General features: G+C 46.5%; 1 protein-coding gene across 2 annotated transcripts; it reads right to left on the reverse strand.

Annotated features, from left to right (window-relative positions):
• Positions 1–11,143: 11,143 nt before the first annotated feature.
• Positions 11,144–15,621, reverse strand: LOC139047496 (uncharacterized). 2 transcript variants are annotated; one of them, XM_070521309.1, is made up of 8 exons: positions 15,589–15,621; positions 15,468–15,527; positions 15,296–15,361; positions 15,041–15,106; positions 12,948–13,016; positions 12,737–12,802; positions 12,583–12,651; positions 11,144–11,965 (listed from the first exon to the last, which is right to left on the reverse strand). In XM_070521309.1, exons 6-8 carry the CDS (start codon positions 12,800–12,802, stop codon positions 11,210–11,212), a joined length of 891 nt encoding a protein of 296 aa, XP_070377410.1. In that variant the 5' UTR covers positions 12,948–13,016; positions 15,041–15,106; positions 15,296–15,361; positions 15,468–15,527; positions 15,589–15,621; the 3' UTR covers positions 11,144–11,209. The 2 variants fall into 2 exon arrangements, with proteins under 2 accessions (XP_070377410.1, XP_070377409.1); XM_070521308.1 differs by lacking the exons at positions 15,296–15,361; positions 15,468–15,527; positions 15,589–15,621 and having other exon boundaries at positions 15,041–15,240.
• Between the last annotated feature and the right edge of the window lie 11,088 nt (positions 15,622–26,709).

The raw sequence follows: 26,709 nt of genomic DNA on the forward strand, positions 1-26,709 counted from the left end.
ACGAACCTTCATGCACTATGGACACGATTCTACCTTACCGGCCAGATGCTTCGGAGTGGACGACTGTTTCTAGAGCGGCTGCTTACGCCGAAGAATGTTGCCAGCTCGCTCGTTCGTTCACATCCCAGGACCAGTGGCGTCAAAAGCTTCGCCACGATTCATCCACTACGGCTAGGTGCTTTGCGCCTGGCTCGCTGGTCTGTTTGTGGGTGCCCTCTACTCCTCCAGGCCTTTCCTCCAAGCTGCTCTCCAAGTACCACGGTCCTTATCGGGTACTCAAACAAACATCCGCGGTCAACTACCTCATCGAGCCACTCGAAACGCCTTCCGACCAGCGTCGTCGGGGCCAGGAAATTGTCCACGTCTGCCGGCTGAACCAGTGCCATGACCCACCTGTGATCTCCTGTCCTTGAGTCGCCAGGATAGCTACTCTTTCGGTGGGGAGCGATTGTACTGAAGGCACTGGGCAGTGGGCATGGTGCTGGTGCATGAGAAGACGACGAGAAGTGCTTGCTTACCCGTTACGATATAGCGCCGACCTGTTTAAGCCTAGCGCTACAACCTATAACTAGTGACCCTTCTGCTAGGCGAACACCCCCGTTGCAATGCACATTGTCGTAGCAAGTGTAAAACCAGGCATCATCATATTCAGCTTGATCACGCCCACTGCAGGGCAAAGGCCTCTGTTGTATCACTCCAATTAATCCGGTCCTGTGCTATTCGCGACCATGTTATCCTCACAAACTTCTTAATCTCATCTGCCCATCCAATTTTCTGCCGCCCCTGCTACGCTTGCCTTCTCTTGGAATCCAGTCAGTTTAAGGACCGTTTATATTGCCTTCTCATTACATGCCCTGCCCATGTCCATTTGTTCTTTATTTTGATGAGGATGTCATTGACTCGCATTTGTTCTTTGACCAGCTAAGCCCTCTTTTTGTCCCTTAACGTTACACCTATCATTTTTCTTTCCGTGGCTCGCTGTGTAGTCCTCAATTTAAGTTGAACCCTTTTGGTAAGCCTCCAGGGTTCGGCCCCATAGGTGAGCACCGGTAAGAAGCAGCTGTTATATAATTTCTTCTTGAGGGATATTGGTAAACTGCCATTCATAAAACCAGGCATGTGGGGACATATATATTCTTTAAGTGTCAGACTATCACTTCAGTTATTTTTTTCGTTCGAGGAAAGTGACAGTCACAACCCACATTGTACACTCACACACTTTTGCAGGCCGTGCTTAATTTGTGATGTGTTTCACCAAGTTTCGTCTTTTTGCAGCAAGGAAATGCTCTTCCCTTTTATGGCATCATTTCGATATTAATTGCCATTATCAAGTGTGTCCACTGCAGGACAAAGGCATATCCCACAAATCAATCCTATGCTATGCCAGCTGCAGCCAATTTACCCGTGCAAACTTCCTAATCCCATCTGCCTGATTATCTGCCTAACCCTGCTACCATTCACTTCTCTTAGACTGCTATATCTCTAAGGGAACATTGATCGTGTTGCCTTGGAATCACATGCCATGCCCATTTTTTTCTTGGTTGAGCTAGGGTACCATTATCTCGTGTTCGTTCCTGAACCACTCTGCTCTCTTCCTGTCTCTTAATGTTGCCCCCTATAATTTTCCTTTTCACAGCTCAATGCGTTGTCCATTTTGCTAGCATCCACATTTCTGCCTCAGAAGCGAGTACAGGTAAAGTACAGCTATTATAAATGTTCCTCTCAAAGCATACTCGTAATCTGCTGTTCGTGATCAGAGTGTCTCCTAAGTTCACTCCATATCATTCTTATTGTTTATTTCGCTCACATGGTCCGAATATGCGGTCATTACCTGCCATAAGTACACATACTCTCTTTACCACTTCCAATGTTTTGCAGGAAAGTAAACTGTGGTTCCGTTTAGAGGGTGTTGAAGATTACTTTAGTCTTCTACATAATAATATTTAGAGTCACCAGTTTGCTTAGCCTGTCTAGCTTCTCAGTCACGTTCTGCAATCCATACCTGCCAACCTGGCGAGATAAAAAAATCGGGAGACTTTATTTGCGGCAATGGAGGGGGTGGGCCATTCACTGCTCTAACGTCCGGTGGGACCAGGGGGGGGAAGGGGAGGGAGGGGTTGTTCAATCTTTCAAGCAGTGTTCGACGAGTCCTTTTGCAGGGACCTTGCAGTAGCAGACTTTGCTCGCTTCAAAACTTTGACGGAGTAGCTCTGCTCGAAACATGGTCCAGACTGATGGCCCTTCTCTAGCAGCAGGTTTTGGAGGGTTGTGTTGCACTGATGAGTGGAATTCGGTCCTAGTTTTTCGCACCGTGCTAAAAACCCTCTCACACTCTGCATTGCTGTGCGGTATCTCGAGTAAATTCAGCATCACCTTGGCAACTCGGTGAAACATCTGTTTTCCGTTAGTATTTTTCATTTTTTCCATTCATAGACCACTGCACATCGCACCTTTCTTCATTCAGAATGTCCTCTGGAAAACTGTACGCTTGTAGTGTTGCAAACTCGGCTTCAAGAGCATCTAAAGCATCTTCAGCAGATTTATTGGAATCTCGGGGCAGCAGCTGAGGGAAACTCTGAATAAAGTAACAAGGACTCGAGAGCGATGCCTCTCAAATAAATTTTAGGTTGGCCACCTCCGTATTCTTCAGAGTTGCATTTTCAAGTCGGAATATGTTCCTCATGAAATCGCACACAGTGATAAAGTAAGAGCGGACACAAGTTAAAAATTGATCTGATCATGTGAACTAAGTTTCGCTAACAATGCTGCTGTACCGAACTGTACCCAATGACCAGATCACTGTCTGCCTTCTGATTGCGGATATCTTGATATAGAACTTCAAGCGGAGAAGGAGCAACCTTTACAGCAGTTGGCAAGGCAAACCTAGTCAAAAGCTCAGTGAGGAGTTTGAGCAGAACCGACTGCAGAATATGTATTTGAGGTGCCTGTGACTGTAGCTGGCAATTGGCTTTCTCAAAAAGCGAAATCACACTTTAAAAAAAAATCCAAAAGCCAAGTTAATGTCGGAGGTCAAAAAATGAAGCAGCCTTTCACGAGTCGGAACAATTTCTTGTCTTGCAGACTCTGTTAACATTTTGGCTTCTTTTGTAGCTGGGGCATCCTTCTCGGTTGGTGCTTTACGCCTGCGACTGGCTTCGTTGGACTTTGCACCTCCTGATGATTCAGGCCTACGAGGAATCTGATAAGACTTTAAAATGGATGGGTGCTGCTTCTTTGATTTGATTTCTTTGAGAGGTTTAACCAGAGGTTGCCACTGGTCAAGAATTCTTATCAGGCACTTGCCTAGTCACAACAAGTCGGTACATGCTTCAACATTTTTTGCATTTCTACATTGTGCATCTCTTGAAATTCAGACAGCTTGTCCTGGCGTTGAGAGCTTTTCTCCAAGTAATAAAAGATGTCCACAAGAACCTCGCCAAACTTAGCCGGCAAGCACGTGGCTCCTTCTCAGCAGCAAGGTTAATTAGATGGTATGGGCAGCCAATCACAACCAAGTTTTCTTGTTCCTCCTTTAAGACTGCGGCGATGCCGTCTTTTTTCCCTAGCATAACATTTGCGTTGTCGGCACAAGACGCAATGCAGTTTGACACAGGCACGTCAAAGGTTTCCATTGCCTTCAACACGACGTTCCTGATTTTTCGTCCCGTCGCCTCCCCATGGAGTTCCTGAATTCTGAATAACCTACTTTCAATGCGCGAGCATTCCTCGACGTAGTACGTCCCCACAATCGGGTACAGCTGTGCAGTAGTGTTGTTGCTGCCGTCGACCGCAACAGCAAAAGCACAATGCTTGATGGTCTTCAGCATCGTGCTCTGCACCTCTGATGCCATTTCTCCTACAATTGCGCTTGCCTTCGTACGTCCGCATCCATAATGCTTCGCCTCGTCGCATTTCGGAAACATTTTCCGTAGAAGAGGCCCGACGTGGTCGCTGACACTAAGGGGCAGGTTGTGTTCGACGAGGATTCCCGTAAACAGGCCCTCCGCACGTATGACACTGTCATCGCAGTTGTTCCGAAGGAAGTTCACCATGTTGCCTTGCTGCTCAGCGTTGCGAACATACCTTTGATGCTTCGCCGTGGAAACACGAAGTTTCACGTCGCCTTTGCCACCGTGCGACACGATGGCATCGCATCCACATGTGCAAAATGCAAAATGTTTTCTTGATGCCAAAAAGAACGGAAATTTGGAAGTATATGACAGTAAAAAACTTCTGCAGATACCTTTTCTTGGGCTTTGGTAGCACCATGGTATCAGGCACACAATAACTTTACACGCTGCGCCGCACACAGACGGCATAGCCAACACTAATCACACACTGTGACACATACGTAGCAATAACAAGATGCACAATGGAAGAAGGCATGCACAGGCATACATGAAATGCAAGAGCGACATTGGCTCTGGCTTTGGTTGGCCTTCTAAGCACCGTAATTGGCTGCTTAATTGATGATACCGATGGTGCTAGCGCAGCCGTTGTTGGTGATGCCGACTATTACGATGTGGCTGGAGATTCCGCGGTGCCGGTTTTGCAAAAACCATTATTGCGCGAACAGAGACCGCTTTTCGGGAGATATCATGCAGTGATCGTACAATTGGAAAGTTCAGTAAAAAATCGGGAGTCTCCTGGGCGAATTTTCAAGCAGAAGGTTGCATTGGAAGTGCTGTCCTTAACAAATGAAATGCAAAGAAAACAGACAATCTTAAGGAGGCCAATATAATAGCTACTGGAAAATTAATAGAAGCTACTTTTGTTAGCAGTTCCACCCGCCGGTCCACATGCCGTGAAGCTGACAGCCCAATATTAATTATTCAGTCTGCCCGAGTTGAATTCTTGTTTTACTGTTCGCGTTTCTTTTGTTGAACACCGTACAGTAAGGTACCATGACAGTTCACTCGGTACCAGTACATTCACATAAGCTGCTTCACAAATATAGCAAAATAAGTGTTTATAGTCGAGCCTGTCAATGAACTGATGTAAGGAACTGTGAAATGATTACTTCAGGTTTTAGAAGAAATTAGCTGCGTTAAAGGTTTTTGAACCATGTGCAAACAAGATAAAATTCTCACACCAGTGCCCAGTATGTTGGCGTGTATGGTGCCCATTGCAGTCATGCATAAAGTTCACTTTATACGAAACAAAAATGTGTACCAATTACTTAACACAAGGACAAATCAGTGAATTCCTTTTCAGTCATTTATGCCTTTATGCCTTTTTGCCTTGCTAATGAAGTTATGTGCAGATATTCTGACAAATTATTGAGCATCTTAGTTGATGCCAACTGTGTTTTTGTACATTTCCTCCTCTCTGACAAATGTACCGTAATTTGTGTGCCTTTGTTGCTCAATTGTATAGACGAGCTTCATGCTCAACTTTCAAATGTTGGCGAAGGTCCCTGGCACATTGAGACTAGGACTGCTGTTCACAGGGGTGCCCTGAAACTGAAGTTGGAAAATTAGATTCTAGTGTAACAGAGTGATGAAAATACCGTATTTACTCGCGTATAACCCGCCCTTGCATATAACCCGCACCCCTAACTTTGAACCCCATGAAATAAAAAAAAATATCCTCGCGTATAACCCGCACACTTACCTGAAAAAATGAGGACTAGGAAGTTACAACTGAGAAAACAGTCACCATTTTAGTTTTCAAAACAAATATATTTGAAGACGACTGCCGCAACGTTGTCAGTGCTGTCGTTCAATTGTCAATCGTCGCCACTCTCACTGCTGCCGTCTGAGGCTTCATCGCCGCTCTCAAAGACGTAATCATCTTCGGTACCATCTAGGCTGTTGCTTATGGCACACTTCTTGAAACTCTTGCGTACCATGTCGGCCGGGATCATCCCCCATGCATCTACGATCCACTGGCACAGCAGTGCAATATCTGGCCTTCGCACGCGTCCCGTCGGCGTAAGGGCGTAAAGGCCATCGGCCATCCACTGGGCATATAGCCGCTTCACGTGAGCCTTGAAAGGCTTATTGATGCACACGTCGAGTGGTTGGAGCATGGAAGTCATGCCGCCAGGTATTACGACAAGGTCTGTGCCGTTGTCAGCGAGGCGAGCTTTCACCGCGTCAGTGCAGTGGCCTCGGAACGAATCCAGCACCAGCATCGAACGGCGTGCCAACAAGGCACCTGGTCTTTTTTCCCAGATTGCTTGAATCCAGTCAATGACGAGGTCACTGTTCATCCACGAGTTATCTTCCACTCGCACAACAATTCCTGGGGGAAGTGGTGTACTCGGTAGAGTCTTGCGCTTGAATATTACATACGGGCGCAGTTTGGTGCCGTCGGCCAAAGCACACAACATCACTGTGCAGCGCAGCTTGGTGTTGCCGCCAGTCAGCACACTAACAGATTTTGCGCCCTTTTTTTCCAGGGTCGTGTCCATAGGCATCTCGAAATATACTGGCGTTTGGTCAGCATTTCCCAGCTGAGATAGCAAGTAGTTGCGCTCTTTCCTCAGTCCGATGACGTAACGTTGAAAGTTGAGCAGCTTCTCCTCGTAAGCGTCGGGAAGCCGCTGGCACATGGTAGTTCGCCGCCGCATCGAAAATCCATGCCTGGCCATAAAGCGCTGCAGCCATCCGCGGCTCGCATGAAACTCGCGTGGAATGTGCATTTCCCGGGCCAGCTTCAGGGCTTGCATCTGCGCCATCTCTGTAGACACAGCGTGGCCACGACTCCTCTGCTCCTCGATGAATTTTGCAAGCTGCGTCTCGAGGTGAGGGTACGCGCCAGTCTTCGGGCCGCGAAACGCTCGCCTGTCCTTGTTCGCAGCTTCGAGAGAGTCTTTTTTCTTCCGCCAGTCGCGAATGCAAGATTCGTCGACATCGTTCTTTCTCGCAGCAGCTCTGTTGCCGATTTGTTCAGCAGCGGCGACGATCCTGAGTTTCTCCTTCGCCGTGAATGATTGCCGCCGAGACACACTCATGATGCCTAGACAAGGCTGGCGAACTGTGCAAACTGGGCGTACAAGAAACGGCACCTTACTCAAGGCCCATCAACGTCTGAACAAAGCGTATGCAAAGCATGCGAAACGCGTGGCTGGCGTGGGACTAAACAGACTATGGATGTGGATCTGGCTGTGACCTGCGTTGGCCTCTTGTTGGCTGGATGGATGGATCATAGTGGCTTAGCCCTTTGTAACGGTGGTGGCTTGCGCCCCCTAGCCTAGGATTCCCCCCTTTTTTTTCCCCCGTAATTTTGTTCGTATTGTGAACTGTAATTTGTCCCTCTTTTATAGACTCACTCGTCCCTAGCCCCTTTTGCACCAATCTTCCAACCTACTCTTTGTCACCACTACCCTTCTCTCATCCACACGTCCGTCCTCCCCTGCAAATCCCAGGGCACCCTCTATATCTATCGCCGCGTCTTCGGCAATGTCCGGACGAAGTGTTCTGCACCGCAAAACGATAAGCTCCATGGTCTCCACTTCCACGTGGTCTTCTTTCAGTCCATACTGGCCTTCGGTGGTCAAAAGGTTGGTGCAATATTAATATGCACTGCAACACACGTTGATGTCGATGGGGATGCGGACTCTGCACGGCAGGCCGCGCGTTGCCGTGAAGCCGACCCGCCGAGCCCCCCTTCTCCGGAATATTCGCGTATTACCCGCACCCCCACTTTTTAAACACATTTTTTCAATTTTTGGTGCGGGTTATATGCGAGTAAATACGGTATATGTATACTCGAGGTGCTTCTTGATAAAAAAGGAACTGGAGCAAACCTTCAAAATAAAGCACTTTATTGCAAAGTACCACAACTGCACTATTTTTACTGTGAAGCTGACAGCATTGTTCCTTCAACTCTCTGAATTTAACAGGATGTGAAGCAAACTACTCCTTTAAATGTCTCACACTGTGCCAATGGAAATTTCTTTGCAAGTGAAGGGCAAAAAAAAACCATTGCAACCAACGATAACAGACCCTATACTTCAGTTGATCCAGCAGGAAGTGATGTACAGAAAGTTATGCTTTTTATTGGTATTCTATAGGCCATTTCATCGAGCGAGGAGGATAGGGCGCGCGGAGGGCCTTTCCTCCTCTCTGGCTTGGGCGATCCGGCGCGGCGCTGCTTGAAAGTATTGCTGTCGCGTGCTGCGGAACGATTTCGAGATGTTTTAGATCTTACTTTGTGAAATTTACGCCATGTCCGTTCATATGAGCTCGTCAGGGGAGATTTTCCGCGCATCGGTAACTACAGTAGGCTGAAATATCTTTTCGGGGCACAAAAATCTGACGCGTTTTATCAGCCGCGGTGTACGCACATTATCAGTCGCGGAGTGTGTATGTGTTGTGAACTATTTTGCATATATCGGTTTAAATTCGACAAAGAGAACCGGTGTCTCTGTATTAGCCGCATGAAATGGTAAATCTGTTCAATATCTGATCGCTTGGAGTAGGGAGTAAAACATAAAGCTTATAAGAGCGCATGCTCGTGCACGGCCAACCTATGGCAACCACGAAACATCTAAGCGGCGGGCGCAATCAAATATTTGTGATGCACCGGCATCGTTCTCGCGCATTTCAAGTCTAGTACGCTTCAAATTACCATATGTCTACGCTAGCCTTCCTGCATGAGGCCGATGGCGCTGCTCAAGACAGCGATCACTGCGGTTGGTGAACCAGCACAGTACATATGTAAGCTGTGCGCTTCGACATTGCCTTTTTGGCCTGCATACAGCCATAATATATGAGGGATCGCATAAAAAGAATGCGATGCCTATTTTTGAGGACAAAATTTCCGTAATGCGTGTGAGTGCATCGTTGGGAAAGGAATGAACACAACCGAAAAAGAAACTCGGTTATCATCCTCTTTCTCGAAAAAGCAAGAGAAAACGGGCTAACGCCGCAATAGGGCCTCGCATAGTCACGCCGCACAACGTTCATAAATATATAACCGCTGATGCGATATGCTTGGACAGTAAAGTTTCGTTCGTTCTCCGTCCTCACTTCACCGTTGGAACTTGAAGCTTATCGGACGATGATCGGCAGTTGTTGGTCAAACGCAGGCAGGAAACGATGAGGTCAGATGTACAAGAAATATTTATACGTGAACTTTTCTATATACATGGCAGGTAAAACAAATACATTACAAACTTGAACAATTGAGAAACAAAGTCTCACTCTTCTACTGTCTCAATGACTGTTAGAGCCCAGACTCGTTTTAACGTACATAGTACGGAGGCTCACTGATCTATCAGCAATCCTGATTTCAGCCAAGTCTGAGGGACAGCATGTCGTCCCGATTTTTATAGCCCAAATATACAAAGAAAAAAGGCGGTAGGGCCGTTGGCCCGTCCCACAGGTTCAGTTGCCAATCAGAGTCAACCGTTTGTTAAGCCACAACCCACAGGGATGGGCTTACTCTTAAAAATAAACATATTGGAAAACAAAGCTCTTTTCCTTCTTCGCCAAAACTCCGTTGCCCTCTCATTTCTCCGTAGTGAGTGACCGGCTCAGCAAAACACGCCAGGCCCGAACAAGTTATCGCTAGACCGTTTCAAATGCCAACGGCGTCTAGGCTGCAAATGTCTCGGAAGCAGGGGCACCGGCACCACGAAGTGCCGCTGTACTCAAAGTTTGGCCGTCTGGGAGACGGATGACCCTCCTTGTCCTTCAAACTTATTGTCTACAAGACAAAGTTCTTTGAGTGCGTGTTTCCAAGACGCCGTCGTGCGAATGCACTCTTTACGTGTGCACCGCATTCCTACAGCGTGCACGGTAAGCTGGTCTTAGACACCACGCAGGCAGTCGCACCCAACAACAAGGCTGGCGATTACGTTCTGGACGCGTAGAGGATTAGGTCCATGCTCACTGCATGCGGCACGGAGTCAGAGTTGCTAAGTCCTTCTTAACCTCGGCGGCGCCTCCAATTAGTCAGGGACTCGGGCGCCAGACCCACAATACCTTTTGTACAGCGGTTCGTTTCAAGGCTGGTCTGTGTGACCCGTCGGCGGACTGCCAACATCGTGCGCACAATACTGACTTCCAGGAATCGGCACACGCCCGCCTGGCACCTGCCGCGACGCGTCACCCAACCCCGCGCGTTGCCTGTGACCCCACATAACACAGCAACTGTCGCCCCGCTGATATGGGGGGAAGTGAACCCCCTCTCTATACACAAAGCACGAGGCCGATTCGTGAGACTTAAGAACCCGAACAATCAGAGCGACCTTACATGGACCATGCGGTATATAGAAAAAAGATATATGTAATCCAGCACCTACCACTGCTTGAGACGCTCGTGCAGTTCGTAAACAGTCCCTTTGCTGGACAAGCGTAATTCGGACTGTAAGGTATGTTGCTATCACTTGCCAAAACTATTTTATTCAGGGCGGAAACCTCATTCATCGAACCAAGTAATCACGCAATGTAACCTGCAGCGAACAGTTTGAACGCTTGTCAAAGTATAACATCACAGCTCCTATCGTAGTAGAAAGGTGTCCACGCTCACGCCGTTACGATCGTCGCGTATGTTTCATGGCTCCTAAAGCGCAGCATAGAAATAGAGGATAATACTACAATAAGGTCACGTTAGTGACTGGAACATTCAGAAATACACAATTCATCTCCGAGGCTGATTGTAGGCTCAAATATGCGCGCACACATGGCGCTGCGTGTTCCGCTCACCTCAACGCCAGCATAAACTCCGGCCATGACGCATTAAACCACTTCAGCACGTCTCACAGAACCATTTACCACGTAGAAAACGCACGTTATACTAAACAGACCGCATGACCGCGAAAACAAACGCCAGAACCTGCCGCCGAGCGTATACCTGCCATGCGAAAGACCGCTTTCACCCAAGCCAGTATGGCGCTGCTCATAGGCGGTGCCACTGCGTTCACAATATGGCGGCGCCTACGAAAAAACGGTCTATATAATTCCTTGATTTCCTTGTCTATTTTATGTTTTCTGGTTACTAGACACCCTGTTGAATGAGAGCAGGTTTAAGGTTGCATAACCCTGCACAAATAAAAACCATATCGCTAATTGTTTGTTTTGATTTGATTGGGAGTGCCTGTTTGAAGATTCTGTAGGTCTTGATCCGGTTGATTGCACGTTCCACATGAATGCGGACAGATGCAATGCGCCTTGTGGTGGTGACCTTTTCAGTCAACTGCTTTTTTCCTGCAAAACAAAATGTGACATTGTATTTGCTGAAAACTATGCCAGTTGCATCAAAAAATACCTTTCGTGAAGGCTGGCGTGTTTAGCCGGACACCTTGCACAAGTAGCTCGTCGTCAAGGGAGAAACCTCGGTCCGCCATTACTTCATCACCTCTCATGAAGTAATCTCCAATGCCACTCTCCCTTGTGATGAGCTTGTCCGAAGCACGTCCACCATATGCCTTAGATACGAACATGATGTGCCCTTTAGGGGCAATAGCCACGAGGAACTTTATAGTGTTGTGTGCTTTATAGCTACTAAACGTCTGTGCCCTGGCCATTAGCTTCTTTGGGCGCTGCAACATAACTTCAGTGCAATCAAGAATGCACGTTGTGGAACCATATCCACTCTCCGTGAAGGACGCTGGCATGCTGTCCTTGATGTCTTCTCTTGGCAACCAATTGACAACCCACTTCATTACTTTGCACAGCACTTGAAACATGTAGCGAATGTTGTTCCCCACAGCAGAAACTGACATCTGGAAAATTCTCCCTAAATGTCCGTACAGAAGACCAAGACGAAGCCTCATAAGGCACATCATTAGCTGGTCAGCACGTGACAATATGCTTGCCTTTTTGGCCAATGTCGACACTGCTTTCACAAGGTTGTTGAAAGCTGTTTGCGAGATGCCCGTATAAAACAAAATGTCATCAGCAGAAAGCTTCTCCACAAATGAAGTTTTGTGTAGCGCAATCTTGGGAAGTTGCGCATAACAGTGGTCCTCATAGTTCACATTCTCCCACTGTGTTGACTTGTGTTTTTGAACCTAAAAAAATAAAAGGTAGGATGTCAGAGTCAAGGCACCAAGCTTTGTGTTTTGAGTCGTTCAACCATACTCAGAAGAGCTGAATGCAAGCGATTAGAATCTTAGTGAACAGTAAATCGGAGCATGGTTGAAACGCATGCACTTGTGTTCTAAGCCAGGTGGTCTTTAATGTTTGTGTGGTCTCTCGCACTACAACCTGAAGTAAATCAGTTCTGAAATGGCTATACGCACATGGCATATTTTGGTGTGTTACTCCACATCCATTCCACAACTTAGGAAATTTTAGTTCAATGTTAAGGGCAAATAAACATGGTACATTGAAATGTTTACTTTTTACAGCAAATTTTTTTTTTGCAAGCAGCAGGCATGGTTCTTAGGAACCAGTGTGTGTGACAAAGGAATTGTGCAAAGTTTTTGTTTTTGGTACGTGTAGGCTGCACTGAAATCTGACAAAAGTTGCACGAGCTTTTGCGCACCACATTACTGTTGAAGAGTGTTAAATGTAACAGTCGGTCACTTTTACATTTAGCAGATGGGACCATTAACAAAAATGGTTGTGAAGACACTACATTATCTAAATGATGTCAGTTAAGTGTGGCAAGCAATGTTTCACTCACACTGCTTGTACACTGTACTTGAGGTCTTGCGGTGATATTGGAGTCAGCAGCAGCCATGGTCTGTGTTGTCTGAAGTCACATTTGATACATGAATGCTTAACCACCATTATAAAACAAACAAATATGAATGAAATGGTGCAATTTTCCCCCTCACCTTGTCATGGTGTGTTGGTGGCAATCCTGCTTCAGCACTAATGCTGGTACTAGGTGTTTGTACCATCTGAAATAAGTAAAACAGCGAGTTTTTCGTCTGTAGGAACAGAGAACTTGTTATTACTGTCACAACACAGAAATATGGCCCATGTGAAATATAGCCCCCAAATCTGGGAGTGCAAGTGGATTCATGCAGCCATTACTGAACTCACTCTGGCTGCCTCGAAGCACGCCTTTGTCTGTGGTATACAGGCAACAGAACTGCCCTTTGTCTGTGTAACCTGAAAGTAATCAGCATGATATGAGGACCTTGCAGTAAAAAAAATTGCTTTTCATAGTACAGTGTAAGGATAAAAATTCTGCGGATTCTAGACTGTCAAGTCGGCATTAAGTATGCTGTGTGTTAAGCTGTGCCTACTCAGGTCCTTCCTCAGGAGACAAAGTATTGTATGTTTGCGTACTACCACAGTGTAATGAAGTCATGCAGATTCACATGTTTAACTGCAGTTACTGTTATACACTGACAGTTCTGACCGTGGCTGCTCCTTTCTTTTTTTCTTTCAACCTGTCTTCATATCCCTGTAAAGTGCAATGGTAATAAATATATATTTTTGCCACACTTGTTCGATCATCATCATTATCTTGCCCAGCCAAACTACACTTCCTGCAGGGCACAGACCTTTCCAACTTCTCTCCACTTAACACTGTACTGTGCCAGCTATGGCAAACTCGTACCCATAAGCTTCTCAGTGTCATCTGCCCACCTGACTTTCTGCTGCCCCCTGCCATGCATGCATTGCTTATCTTGAAATCCAGGGCGATACTCGTAATGACGAACAGTTTCTTACCTTCGCATTACATGCCCTACCCACACCCATTTCTTAGTCTTGATTTTTGATTAACTAGGATGTCATTAATTAGTTCTTGATCACTCTGCTCTCATCCTGTCTCTTAAGGCTGCATGTATCATTTTCCTTTCCATAGCTCAGAGCATTGTCCTCAGTTTGGGTGCAACAAGGCTCCGTTAGCCTCAATGTTTCTGCCCCATAGGTGAGTACCGGTAAGGTACACCTGTTACATAATTTCCTCTAGTGCCATTCATGATCGGATAGCACCTGCCATATGCACTCCAGCCCACTCGTAGTCTTCAATTTTGCTGTCATGATTTGGACCTGCAGACACATCCTGCCCTAATTAAATCAACCTTGTCACTTCCAATGCTTTCGCTAGCCACCGTAAACTCATTTCCTGCTGGGGCTGCGGAACACCAATTTTCTGTATATTTATACCGATCATTCTGCTTTGCCTGTGTCGTCAATCGTGCTTTGCAATTCATCTTCTGCATTACTTAGCAAGGCAATGTAATTGGCAATATCATAGATTACTAAATCATTCTCCATTACTTTTATCCCTAGCCCAAGCATTTAAATATGTCTGGTAAACATGTATAAAAAATTGGGAATATTTTGTACACCTCTCTGCCTGATACCCTGCTTTTTTTTTGTGGAATTTTGTGACTTTCTTTGTGGACGACTACGGTGACTACCGGTGCAGCTGTTGTGGATACTCATGCTTTCATGTGCTAATTAGCACACTTCATAATGGTAAAAACAACAAACAAGTACACAGCACTTAACGATAAGGACTGGTTTCTGCTTTGAGGTAGAAAAGTAATGCAGCTTTGAGCCATACAATAAGAACCAATTGCATGGCTTCATTGGTCATCCTTTTTTTTTTCAAGCGTTATGTTATTGTAGTTGAGCAAACTATTAGCTGCAGTGCAGATACAGTAACAACATCCTCAACGATTTTATCTGTGGCAATTAAAAAAATCACTGGAGCCAAAGTCAACGTCATTAATGTAGTCCTCAGAAATGAATTAAACAGAGTATGAACTCAGGCGATTGTGTACAATATGGCAAGTCATAAATTAGCTAGGGCATTCACTTTAGATCCCATTACAAAATCTTAGTACGTGCAAGCGCTGTACAGAGCAAAGTTTGGCCTGCCTTGTTTCGGAAAATTCTCGTTGCAGGCAGCAGCGCAGATCTTATGAGCGGTTTAACGTCCCAAAACCGCGCATGCATTGCGAGGGACGCCATAGCGGAGGGATGTGGTTTATTTCTACCATACGACTTAGCACAACAGTGGCCTCCATCGATACGCGGCCGCTACGGACGAGATTCGATTCCACGTCCTTGGGCACAGCAGTCAAACGACATGGCCAGTTAGTCACCTCGGCGAGTCCAGTGGCACAGAAGCCATTTGAATTTTACAGCATTGTTAATAAACTGTGGGCACATACCTCGGATAAAGCAGCAGAGCAAAGCAGTTGCAAGCCAGCATTGCAACTGTCATTGCTGTGTTGTACCTGCGAAAAATGCATTTCGATATGTGTAGTACTTGAAGATGAACATAAACAGATATCAAACGCGCTTCGGCGCGTTTCGAAAAATCAGCACAACAGTCAAACGATATGGCCAGTTAGTCACCTCGGCGAGTCCAGTGGCACAAAGCCATCTGAATTTTACAGCATTGTTAATAAACCGTGGGCACATACCTCGGATAAAGCAGCAGAGCAAAGCAGTTGCAAGCCAGCATTGCAACTGTCATTGCTTTGTTGTACCTGCGAAAAATGCATTTCGATATGTGTAGTACTTGAAGATGAACATAAACAGATATCAAACGCGCTTCGGCGCGTTTCGAAAAATCAGTCTGACAGTCGCGCATACATTCGTCAGAGGAGGACTGGGAGACGGGGCCGCCTGTGGCACAAGGTTTTCTTTTGCTCTCTGGAAATGAAAGGGGAACGCTTATTACCGATGTTATCGCGAACACAACGTGCGAGCCTACCTTCTTCGGCACTTGGACGTCTTGTTTCGTGATGCGCCGCCACCCCTTCAAGACCTACGATTAATTAGAAAACGACCACTGTCATCGCGCTTGCCCATAACTTGACCTTGTTGGCTCATATTTGCATATTTATAGCCCATCTAAACGTTAGGGGCTGACGATGGAGACCCACACAGCGCATCTTACCTTCCTCGCGTATCCGAGCTGAAGCATTGGCTCTGGATTCTCAGATGTCCGCTTCCCGTCGACAAAATGAACCGAGCAGACGCGCGACGACTCCGTAGGGACGAATCCCTTACGATTTACAGCGCTAATCCAGCGATGCTTCAGTACCGCGTCGGCAGGAAACCGATGCAACAGGTACATGTTGCAGCCGCAGTCCTCTTGCAGAACATTGTGCGTGCTGCACTGTACTTTTCTTGCTGCATTGCGCTTCTTTTGGTTGTTCGAACAACCGTACACACAGTGCTGCCCGGACGTTTGCATAGCCTGTGCGGATAAGCTTAAAATCGCGAGAACTTGGTGCAGTCAATGCAGGAACAACGTGCATGCAGCGTGCGTGACAGTCCAGCAAGAGAGGGCAACTATGAGACGCTAGCTACTCTCGCTACCGGGGGCCTAATATCCGTTTCCGAGTCTCTGGTTCGAGGCTTCCGGTGCAAAGGTCTATACCGCGCGTCGTAGGTGAAACGTAACAGGGGACTACTACGCAAATTTCTCGCGGCTATTAGTCATGCAAAAAAGAATTTTGAGAATAATGGAGAATGTGCGAGAAAGTAGAGTACAACACACATATGAGCATAAATTCTTGCGTGAATATCGCCTTAACTGTGACTGCCATAATTCTATCTTGATGGGTTTGGTGAATCTCCATTTGAAGGAAGCATCATATGCCACTAGAACAACAGAAATATGGAATGTTCCATATTGTCACACTGGCTATAGTCGGCAAATGCTCCAAAACAAACTTCCACGTCTACTAATTGAGTTTAATAAAAAACAAATCGATATTCGCGAAGCAACATTATCTGACTTGTACACATTCTTTCTAGCCTAACATTGACCACTAGAGCTGTATACGATTGCTATTTAATTATATTGTTTGAATGTCACTATTACTAAGCGTACATTGTTATGAAATGTGCTGCCATTCGATGCTGAGGTGAAGTATGTTAACGCATGATGCCCTACGCAGGACAGTAACTAATGTGTTGAATTTTATGGTTTTGCCAAGGTTTATGGCAATGTTGTGCTTAATATGATGGTTTTGTAAAAGTGTACGACCATGTGAACAGGACGTGTGTGCCTCTGCTGTTGTCTTTGCCAGCGTGGGGGCGAAGGACTCCCTCAAGCCATCCTTGAATGACTTTTCCCTTCGCCTCCCATCACATGTATATGTGATAAACCAATAAAGAATCAATCAATCAATCTGTTAAATAAGGCAGGTTTGACATCTGTAACCGACAGAAATCGCGCTTCCCGACTTAAGTTCTTATACCAATTAATCGAAGGTCATTGAAGATGAATATTGACGGACTAATATCCTTCTGTTCAGATTACACTACAAGACAACGTCGTCATCTCACAATCACCCCTTTTCGTCAGCGTAATAACAGCTTTAAATATTCATTTTTTCCACGAACAGTAACGGAATGGAATCGGCTTACTAACGATGAAATACTACAGCAATCTCTGACGTCATTCACCAGAAGCCTGAGTGTCCATTAACATCTATTTTCTGTTGTATTCATTCCTGCCCATATAATTACTAATTTCTTATTCTTGCCAACTTTATGCCCCTTACATGCTGTATTACTGTATTACTCAATATTTTATATGTTCCTGAAGAATTAGGATTTGCCATAAACCTTACTGTGCTGCTATGTCTACTCATATGTTGCACTGCCATCATTGAACTTTGTTCTCTCCAATGCTAATCATTTTTGTTCGTTTACTAATCATTTGCGGCCTGTGTTCTTTCTGGCATTTTGTAAATATTTGATCCCTGCTTGTATCTATCTGTACGCCCACGCTGCGAAAATCTCTTCCTGGGATTGCAGTATCACTAAACAAATAAAATAGACATCAGAGAGCTTTGCATTCACTGGTGCTGCTTCGGGGAAGCAGAGTGCTGCACTTTCTTCGGCGTTGTCGCAGACGACGCCCTGAATTTGGTCACGGTCCATTCCATGACGCCCACCGGCAGTGTTCACGAAGTCTGCTGAACGATCAGAGAGAACGGCTTGTCCGATAGGGTTAAGAAGGACCTGGCACACTATTCTCCCGGAACCTTGCCGAGAGCGATTGCGCGTTGACGAAACTCACTATGCAGTCAAACAACCTCCACGGCAGCGGCAGCGACAACCTTCCGATTACAGTGATCGGTGCTTTGTGCGCACATGAATACTTTGGAAGAACTGAACGCCAACATCGCAATGCAAAGTGAGAACTTGTAAGTATATTTTAAATATTACATTCCAACTGCATCCCTTGTCTTCCAGCATATTTTGGCCTTTCCGAATGTTCAGTTTATCCTAAACAATATTTTCCATCTGAGTGTTCTTGCTAATTTCAGAGAACGCAATAAGGCACGTATAGAATCAGCCTTGGCGTCATAAGGATTTTATCAGTGATTCTTTTGTTTCAGTGCGCAAGTCTAGCGAAGAGATGTATCGACAACAATTTAATCATTCCTTGATGAGAGTGTCAAACATTTCTGCTGAAGGCACTCGGTGCACGGGCACGATCCTGTTCGCTGCCTCGCGCAAGTTCATCACCTGACCAAAGCTTAGACTCGAAACTGGCTTCAAAGTCAGCTCCTTACGGGCTAGAAGTAACATGTTTACCTTCCGTCCTTTGGTTCACGCAAAGACACCCTTCTGCGTCATGTATGTGTCCAGTGTTGAAGAGAGCAGCTAGTCTAGCATTCCCGATGTTCCCACGTTAAATTCTGTATTTTTTTCTTCCAACGTTAACGTTCTTTTACTAAATGCATCTGTTCTACCCGTTTGCAGCATGGCTACCATCGCGTTCTTCGCCGAAATAGTTTCACGGAATGCTATTCTGCGACGCCTGAGGCTGCCTTCGACGGACTCCCAATACTGCTCGTTAGCCACGATCCCAGTGGCCCACCAGCCGCACCCCGACGCCGCAAAATTCATGGAGCCGCGGCTCACCGCTCTGCGCAAGCCGAACTCGGCGCTCATCGAGCTTTGCATTCACTTGTACTGTTTCAGGGAAGCAGAGTGTTGCGCTTTCTTCGGCGCTCTCGCAGACGACACCCGGAACTTGGTCCCAGTCTATTCCATGATGCCCATCGGCAGTGTTTCCGAAGTCCGCAGAACGATCAGAGAGAGCGGTCTGTTTGATAGCGTTATCATCCCCCGACCATCACGTGAACCTCGCGGACGTGGCAGTGTTGCCCCACTGCCCAGAAATCGGTAGCGTAACCATCGCGTCGAGCCACTTCCTCTTCGAGGTAGTGAACCTGGAGCCACTTTGCTCGGTGTTTGAAGTGCTCAGTCGCTGCGAACACGTGACGTAAATTTGTGTTGGATGCGGGCATTTCGATCGCTCGGCATTGTCCGTCATTCTCGACATTCAAGACAATTCTGCGCTCGCGGACGTTGTCACAGAACTGGATTATTGTTGGACCGAAGTGCCAGAAGAGGAGTATAGGGAAGTTGAAACCGAACTGTTGTCGGCGCTGGCCTCCAAGCCAAATCTCGTCAAAGTGAGCGTCGACGGAGCGATCTTGTGCGGCGACGGCTTTAACCTCCTCTCCGATGGCTTTCGCAGCAGTCGGAACCTCGTCAAATTTCGCCTAATTCCAAGCTGCATTACTGGTGAAATTCACGACGGCGAGTGTGCTTGGCATCTAGACCAGCGGTGGACTGAAGCAAGCAACTCCAGGAACATCGGGCTAGCTGGAATTCAGGTACCGTACAACGATGCTGGTTTCGTTTTTTCTAATTAAGGGCAAATATTTAGCTTAGCGTAGACAGTACCTAAAATTGCAGATCACAGCCGCATTTATGATTCCCACTTCCTTTAAAGCTGCGTCAAAAGATGCTGCCCTAAATTCCAAAGAATGCTTACATAAATTACAATCCTAATGCCAATTCTATACAACTGGCTAGAAGATCACGCAGAAAAAGTGACAGGGCTTGTTGACATTTAGCTGCAACTACTGCGAAACAAAGAAGAATCAACCGAGCAAGCGATATTTAAACGATGACGACAAGCGACAGCAGTGAGTGACAACTTCAGCTGTCCCGGACTGCGAGCTGTCACAGTCGTTTGTCATGTTCGACGGTTGTTGTCGCCCAATAAAATTTCTCCTCTCCCGTAGGCGAACGCGGGCATAGCTTCCACCGGCCACCTTAATGTTAATGTCAGGCTGCCAGCTTCAACCCAAATTCCGCCCGCGTTACTTATTCTCAGGTTACATCATTAAATGTTGAGTGATGAAATCAGCCGTCGCTTAGTCTCACCTAACGCTGAGAAATACGGAACATGTTCATGCTGATCAATTCTTTTTGTGTATTTTTTTTTCTGGGCAATACGCACAGTCGCGAATCTCTGTGCACGCAAGAATGCACCACAAGGAACGAGTCCCTCGTTCGGGCGGCAGTTCATTTTGTTCTCGGCGAGCAAGATGATGTCGAGGGCGCTCGAGCCATCGAGCTGGTCCACGACCACCCGAGAGTCCTTGAACAAGTCAGGAAATGTGGTGCTGCAACCAAGAGCGAAGCCATTAGGATGATCGCGAGCGCCCTGTTGCGCGTCCACTGCTGCAACGTCCAGGACTTCATGTGACTGATCGGAGTCGTCGAGGGTGAGGTGCGGTGCCTGGACCAACCCATAGTCAAGCTCCAGCTTTCCGACCATAACGATGATTGCTGGCTGCGCATCCGCAAGTTCCCAAGGATAGACGACGTTGTGGAAGTTTAAGGACGTCTGGACGAGAGTAAGTTCGAGTGGCTTTTCTCATCTACTGGGTATGGAAAGGCTCGCTCGTTACAATATAGCGGAGTGTACGAATGTAATCCATGAAAACATCGTATTCGAGGCAACTTCAGCATATTTCAGAGCTAGCTGTGCGAGAGTGACTGATTATTTCTTGAGGTGATACCTAAAATTATGTAAGTGCGCGCTTTTCCAGTGACCTACGTTAATGCATCCAGTATGGCCAAACTTCCCATTGGTAGTAACGTTGACGGCGAACTATTCGTTTCGAAAGTTTGGATAATGCTTGGATCGGTAAGGTCCGGGGCACTAGTGAGCATGGTGTGGCCTTGTTTATATTTGTATCCCTAGGTCCCACACCTTTAGGCATGTTGCTAATTCTAGCAAAATGTTTAAAGAGGCGCCCTAATGGATTTTTATTCTGTTCTATTCTAGCTGTTCTGTTCTAGCTATCAAACGTCATCGTGAGATGTGTTCTACCGGAATCTGCCTCCCACATTACAGCGTAGCTGCATATGGCTAGGTTCTGGAATATATTGCGTGCGTTCAACGAGCCGTGTAGAACGATAATTTTCCGACGCGCCTAGCGTCGAGCGACGATTCGCCCGCGCACCCATGACGTCAGACTATAAACTGTAAATGCGCATTTATAGGCCTACGTTATGTTTGCGCCTCTCTGCTGTGACGTCAGCATCAGCGAATGAGCCTCTGCAGTGACGTGGTGCGCGCGGTGGAAATCTTTCGCAGAGCGCACACTGCGCATGTGCAATGCTTCCAGCGGTTGCCGTGACGCGGCGCTAACAGTGCCGTCGGCCACGCACTCGCTTGTTCAGCCGAACTCTGCGCATCGCTGTACCTCCAAGAGCGACATCGAAGCGTCCCTGGCGGACGTGTTTGGTTGGGTGACTCTCAGTGACGTTACATCCATCGTCATTGTAGGAGATTTCAACTTAGGCCTATCCAGACCCGATGGAAAGTGACTGATCTCCTTTATGTTGGAAAAGTTTAGAGATAATATATAGATAGATAATATAGATAATATAGATAGATGGAAAGTTTAGAGATAATAGTTTAGAACGATAATTTTCCGACGCGCCTGGCGTCGAGCGACGATTCGCCCGCGCACCGATGACGTCAGACTATATACTGTAAATGCGTATATATAGGCCTACGTTACGTTTGCGCCTCTCTGCTGTGACGTCAGCATCGGCGAACGAGCGTCTCCAGTGACGTGGTGCGCGCGGTGGAAATATTCTTTCGCAGAGCGCACACTGCGCATGTGCAATGCTTCCAGCGGTTGCCGTGACGCGGCGCTAACAGCGCCGTCGGCCACGCACTCGCTTGTTCAGCCAAACTGTGCGCATCGCTGTACCTCCAAGAGCGACATCGAAACGTCCCTGGCGTACGTGTTTGGTTGGGTGACTCTCAGTGACGCTACATCCATCGTCATTGTAAGAGATCTCAACTTAGGTCTATCCAGACCCGATGGAAAGTGACTGATCTCCATGTTGGAAAAGTTTATACTGAGGTATTGCAGTGAATTGAATGTGCCAACCACGCGTGTAACCGGTCGCGTATCGATCTAACCTTCGGCAAGAATGTGGCTAGTGTGCAAGTGCAACCGACTGCAACATAGGTTTTTTTTATAAGGTTTCTCACAAAAAGCTACTTTCCAGAAATATTAGCACAATAAAAAATGACAGGATTGCTAATTCGATTTCAGCATTCTAGAGTAACCGTCAACGACATGTCGCTTTTCGTGATCATTCATCTCAGTCTCTTTCTGTTGACTGGCGTCCCTCAGGGTTCGGTGCTTGGGCCACTTGTATTCAGTTATATAAACGACATCGTAAAAGACATTCCACTTCATATTAAATTATACGCGGATGATTGCGTGCTCTACTAAGAAATTAAAACTATATCAGATCAAACAAAACTGAACGACGCCTTTCAAAAGATTACTGAATTGTGTGATGCCTGGCAAATACAGACAAATTTTCAAAAAACCGTTTACATGAGAATAACCCGCAAGAAAAATCCCCTCATATTCCAATATTCTTTTGCTGACAATATCCTTTCCGAAGTTGCAAACACAAATATCTAGGATTATCGATTACTAACGACCTTGACGGGACTAAACACATTGATGAGGTTATAAGCAATGCTAACCGTGAATTGTTTTAGGCGAGCCCTAAAATTCTCCCCGTTCAGAGTCCGGCTCCTAGCCTAAAAATCGGTTGTCCTTCCAATATTACGTTATGCGCCGATAACTTCGAATCCATTTACTAAACCGAGCAATATTAAAATTGAAAAAGTACAAAAAGCAGTTCGTTTTGTTTACAATAACTAAGGACGCACATGAGTACCTGATCTGTTAAGGCAGGTTTGACATCTGTAACCGACAGAAATCGCGCTTCCGGCGCATAATTCCATTTTTGGGGGACCAGTGCAGGTCTGTGCAGTGACGACACCTCTTGAGCAGAGGAAAGTGCGAAGGCGAAGGTACAGAAAGTAAGGGAGAGACAGACAATGGACAGGCAACAGTGTCTTTGCCTCTCCATTCCTTACTTTCAATTCAGTTGTGCTGTTTTCTGCTGAATTTAGGAAGGAACTAGCCCAAATGCGCAATCATCTGATGCTTCTTCGCTACGTGTGCACACCTTTGTGTCCAGGGGATGCGCCTCTTGCCAGTGGTTGGGATAGACGAAGCGATGCCTTCCTCGCGTATTTTTTATTGTATTTTTTTCCTTGATTCCTTATTTTTTCCTTGATGATTTCGCAATTGACACAGCTTCTATTTAGCAGCCTTACGAAGACGGCCTAGCTCTCTAATGACAAAGCTACATGACTTCGTCTGTCCCTGATGACGCTGTTCATGTGCACTTTTCACTGCCGCCCTTCTTCCGCCCCCTCCCCCTGCTTTTTCGTGAGCGCTGCACAAATCACAAGATGAAAACTACGGCTTCTTTGTGTGCCTTATTGAACGTTACACGACGGACTTGGGTTGATGTCCACCAGGTGCATTTCAGGGCTGCTAATTGCGGATTATTCGATTACCTGTAATTACCTTTTTCTCAGTGCAGACATATGGTGGCTAACGTTTGTAACCCTGACTGCGCATCTCTGAACGACGGGTGCCGCATAAGAAAGAAAAAAGCACAGCCTCATTGCGGTACACGGCACGAAGTCATTCACGTAGCACATTTACGGCCCACGTCAGTCCCGAGAGTATTCATCTCAAATCTTCGTACCTGGCCTTTAGGGAGCCTAGCATGTGAAGCGACGTATACTTTTAAAACATTTTACACCAGTGTGTTCGTGTTTTGAAAACAATGTATATTTCAATTGCCTTTTGTATCACGTATTAGTTCATTTGAATTGTCGATGCTCTTTTGCCTAGCTCTATGTCGCGATTTCCATTTCTTTTCGTGTGATATTTTTCTTCTCTCCTACAAAAAGTACACCTAGATTCTCCTGATAGAAGAGTGTTATTGCTTGGCTTGTACACATGCATACGTGGGAAACGTGCAGACAAGCGTTAATGTGCCAATGGCTTCGATGATTGTTAACACATAAATGGAAAAATTGACTAAAAACAGAAAACAATGCCAACGTGTTAATTCTGCTTAAATAAAATATTTTGCAATGCATCGGTTGCCTCACTTCTGTTGTCTACGTTGTGGGATAGTCGTGGCGGTGAATTGACGACTGTCAGGCGCCATCCTGAGTAGCAGATTCCTACTTGCTTCATTTAGCGTGCGTGTTGCTCACGATGCAGGATTTCTAATAGTGCCGAGATTCTCTTCTAGCGTCACCGATGGCAACACTTCTCATAACCTGCCTCCCCTGGCCGCTCAAGTCCAAGCTCCTAAACTACGACCTCAACAATGCTTGAACAAGGAATGATTCTGAAGATAGTTTCAACGAGGGGACTTCATCATATCAATATAGCAGGATTGGCGTCTTGGTTGGACAAGGCCATTCACGCTCCATTGCTCAAACAGAGACATTTCTCTTTGTCGAAACGATGGCTTCAGAAAGCTCTCTTGCCCTGCTGATCATTTCAAGTCTTCATCTTACTGCGAACCTCCGTCTTCTTAAAGTAAAACACTGTCTAAGACCAACGGCCGTATTCACAAAAAGCACCTGCGCTCGAATTGTCCTTGAGAGCGAATGCCAGCCAATCCTGATGCCAGACTTGTTAGTGAAAGAGGCCGAGCAGTGGCAAAGAGTGCTTATAAACGAAAGGATTTGGTCGTTCGGCTCCGGTTATTTTCTTCGTCCGCAGAGCGCGAACATGTCGTTTTTGAAACAAACTTTGCTCTCAGCAGAGCTTTGCCTGCAGCAACCAGGATCGAAGCAATGAAGCAGTACGTTATGTCGGATTCGTTTTTCTAATTCTTTCGCTTCTAGTCCTGGTACAGTCCTGTGAAGCAGTGCTGCCCATCTTGAGGTGTTGAACTTATAGTCCTCCGGGACCCCACCCGGCTCGCAATCTTAAGAAGAAACATCCTCAACGGAACGGGGAAACGCTTGCAGCGAGAGCAAGGGCACCGAGTTGTATTCCATCTATGGTGATGACTCCTGTGACGACCAATTCGAGATTGCCTTTCGTCGCAAGGCCCCCCCCCCCAAAAAAAAAAGAATTCCCAAGTTATCTTCCGCGTCGTGTATGCCCACGTTGAAGACCGAGCCTAGCGCTGACCGCATAAATCTTGTTCGTGCCAGAACGCTCTACAAATATTGTGCGTAACCTGAATACGTAAGTAATTGTGTCGAATCGGTTAAATTTGTTAATGATTGGTTCCAAGAGACTTGCACGATGCACGTTTCCTGAACCTAGCAGCAGTCATGAAAGCTAACAGAAGAAGCATTGGGATAATTGGACCGCTCGCCGCAGGAGCATCTGCGTCAGCATGCGACTGGTGCCTTGCGACAACACGTACCCAAGCACATAGGGGCCGGGCCGCGTTTAACCGTCAGCGGCCTAGCCAGGTGCGGGGAAAAGGTGATCTTGGGGGTTCAGGCGATGGCAGCTATTTGGACCTTATAAGACCCTCTACCGAGGAAACAAGCCCCTTTGGCTTCCGTTTCACGTAGACGGCACCTCCAGACTGACCCATCCGGAGGGAACTAGTAGTTGGCTTTTCCTGTCCTGATCTCCAACCTTCGTATTTGTATTTTCATCTCTTTTATTTACTTCCGTTTTTCCAAGAAACAAGGGCTAACCTGAGTGGAACAACCAGCTTTGGTTGTACATATTTAGTTATAGCGAAAACGTAGTTGGCGCTCGCAAGATCTGCTTCTCACGAGTACTGCGGTGCCCGTTGTTGGGTTCCACGGTGGGCGACTGGCGTTACTGCCGAACTTAGCCATCATACTTACGGACAATCCATTCCAAAAACTATGATCGCCCTCAGAAACGAGCGAGCACCGAAGGAAACTCAATTTTTTGGCAAACAAAAGCAAAACCTCCCCCAATTCCATCGACGTGATCCATTCTGGTAGACCTGGAAATGACTGTCTGGATGATCTCACCCTTCTTCGTTTAAGCATTCTTGAAGACCTAGTGCAGGCTGTAAATAACGAAGATGACGAGCGGTGATCTTTTGCGATTTCGGGCTAAGAAACAACATCCAAAGCTGCCTAACCTAGTGTCGTTCGGGGACATATCCCAGCTACAGTATCGGCGCACCACACCATGAATACCAACCGTAGTGTTGTCTCCGATGAGGACTTGATAGAACTGACTGGAGCTGAATTATTACAAGGCTGGAGCGTGCAGAATGACGTCAGTGTTAAAACAATCAAGATGAGGCGTGACGAGAAAGATCAACACCAATCACCTAATCCTTACTTTTGGGTCAAGTGCTAGAGAGTATTGAGGTAGGGTACGTCAAAATCCGGGTTAGGTTAGGCCGTTCGTATGTCCGAAATCATGTGCGATACTTAAAGTGTCAGTGGTTCCGCCACAGTTCCGAACACTGCGGAGGCCAACAGACATGTTCTAAATGTAGCGCCCGTGATCATAGATCCGAAACATGCAAAAACACTGCACATGTCAACTGTGCTTGCGAACATGCCACACCTGGCGGTCCTGTCTGTCGTGAAAGAAATAAAAAAAATCACCGACCACTTCGATACTCCCCAATG

The sequence above is a fragment of the Dermacentor albipictus genome, chromosome 7 (assembly GCF_038994185.2).
Source record: "Dermacentor albipictus isolate Rhodes 1998 colony chromosome 7, USDA_Dalb.pri_finalv2, whole genome shotgun sequence".
NCBI lineage: Eukaryota > Metazoa > Arthropoda > Arachnida > Ixodida > Ixodidae > Dermacentor > Dermacentor albipictus.

Bases quoted from the DNA above. Each gene is read 5' to 3' on its own strand.
- LOC139047496 (XM_070521308.1), bottom strand. From the start codon at position 15,121: ATGCATTTTTCGCAGGTACAACACAGCAATGACAGTTGCAATGCTGGC. The intron at 12,652-12,736 runs GTGAGGGGGAAA...ATGTGACTTCAG, and splicing joins CACCAACACACCATGACAAG to ACAACACAGACCATGGCTGC. The intron at 11,966-12,582 runs GTGAGTGAAACA...TTATTTTTTTAG, and splicing joins AAGTACAGTGTACAAGCAGT to GTTCAAAAACACAAGTCAAC.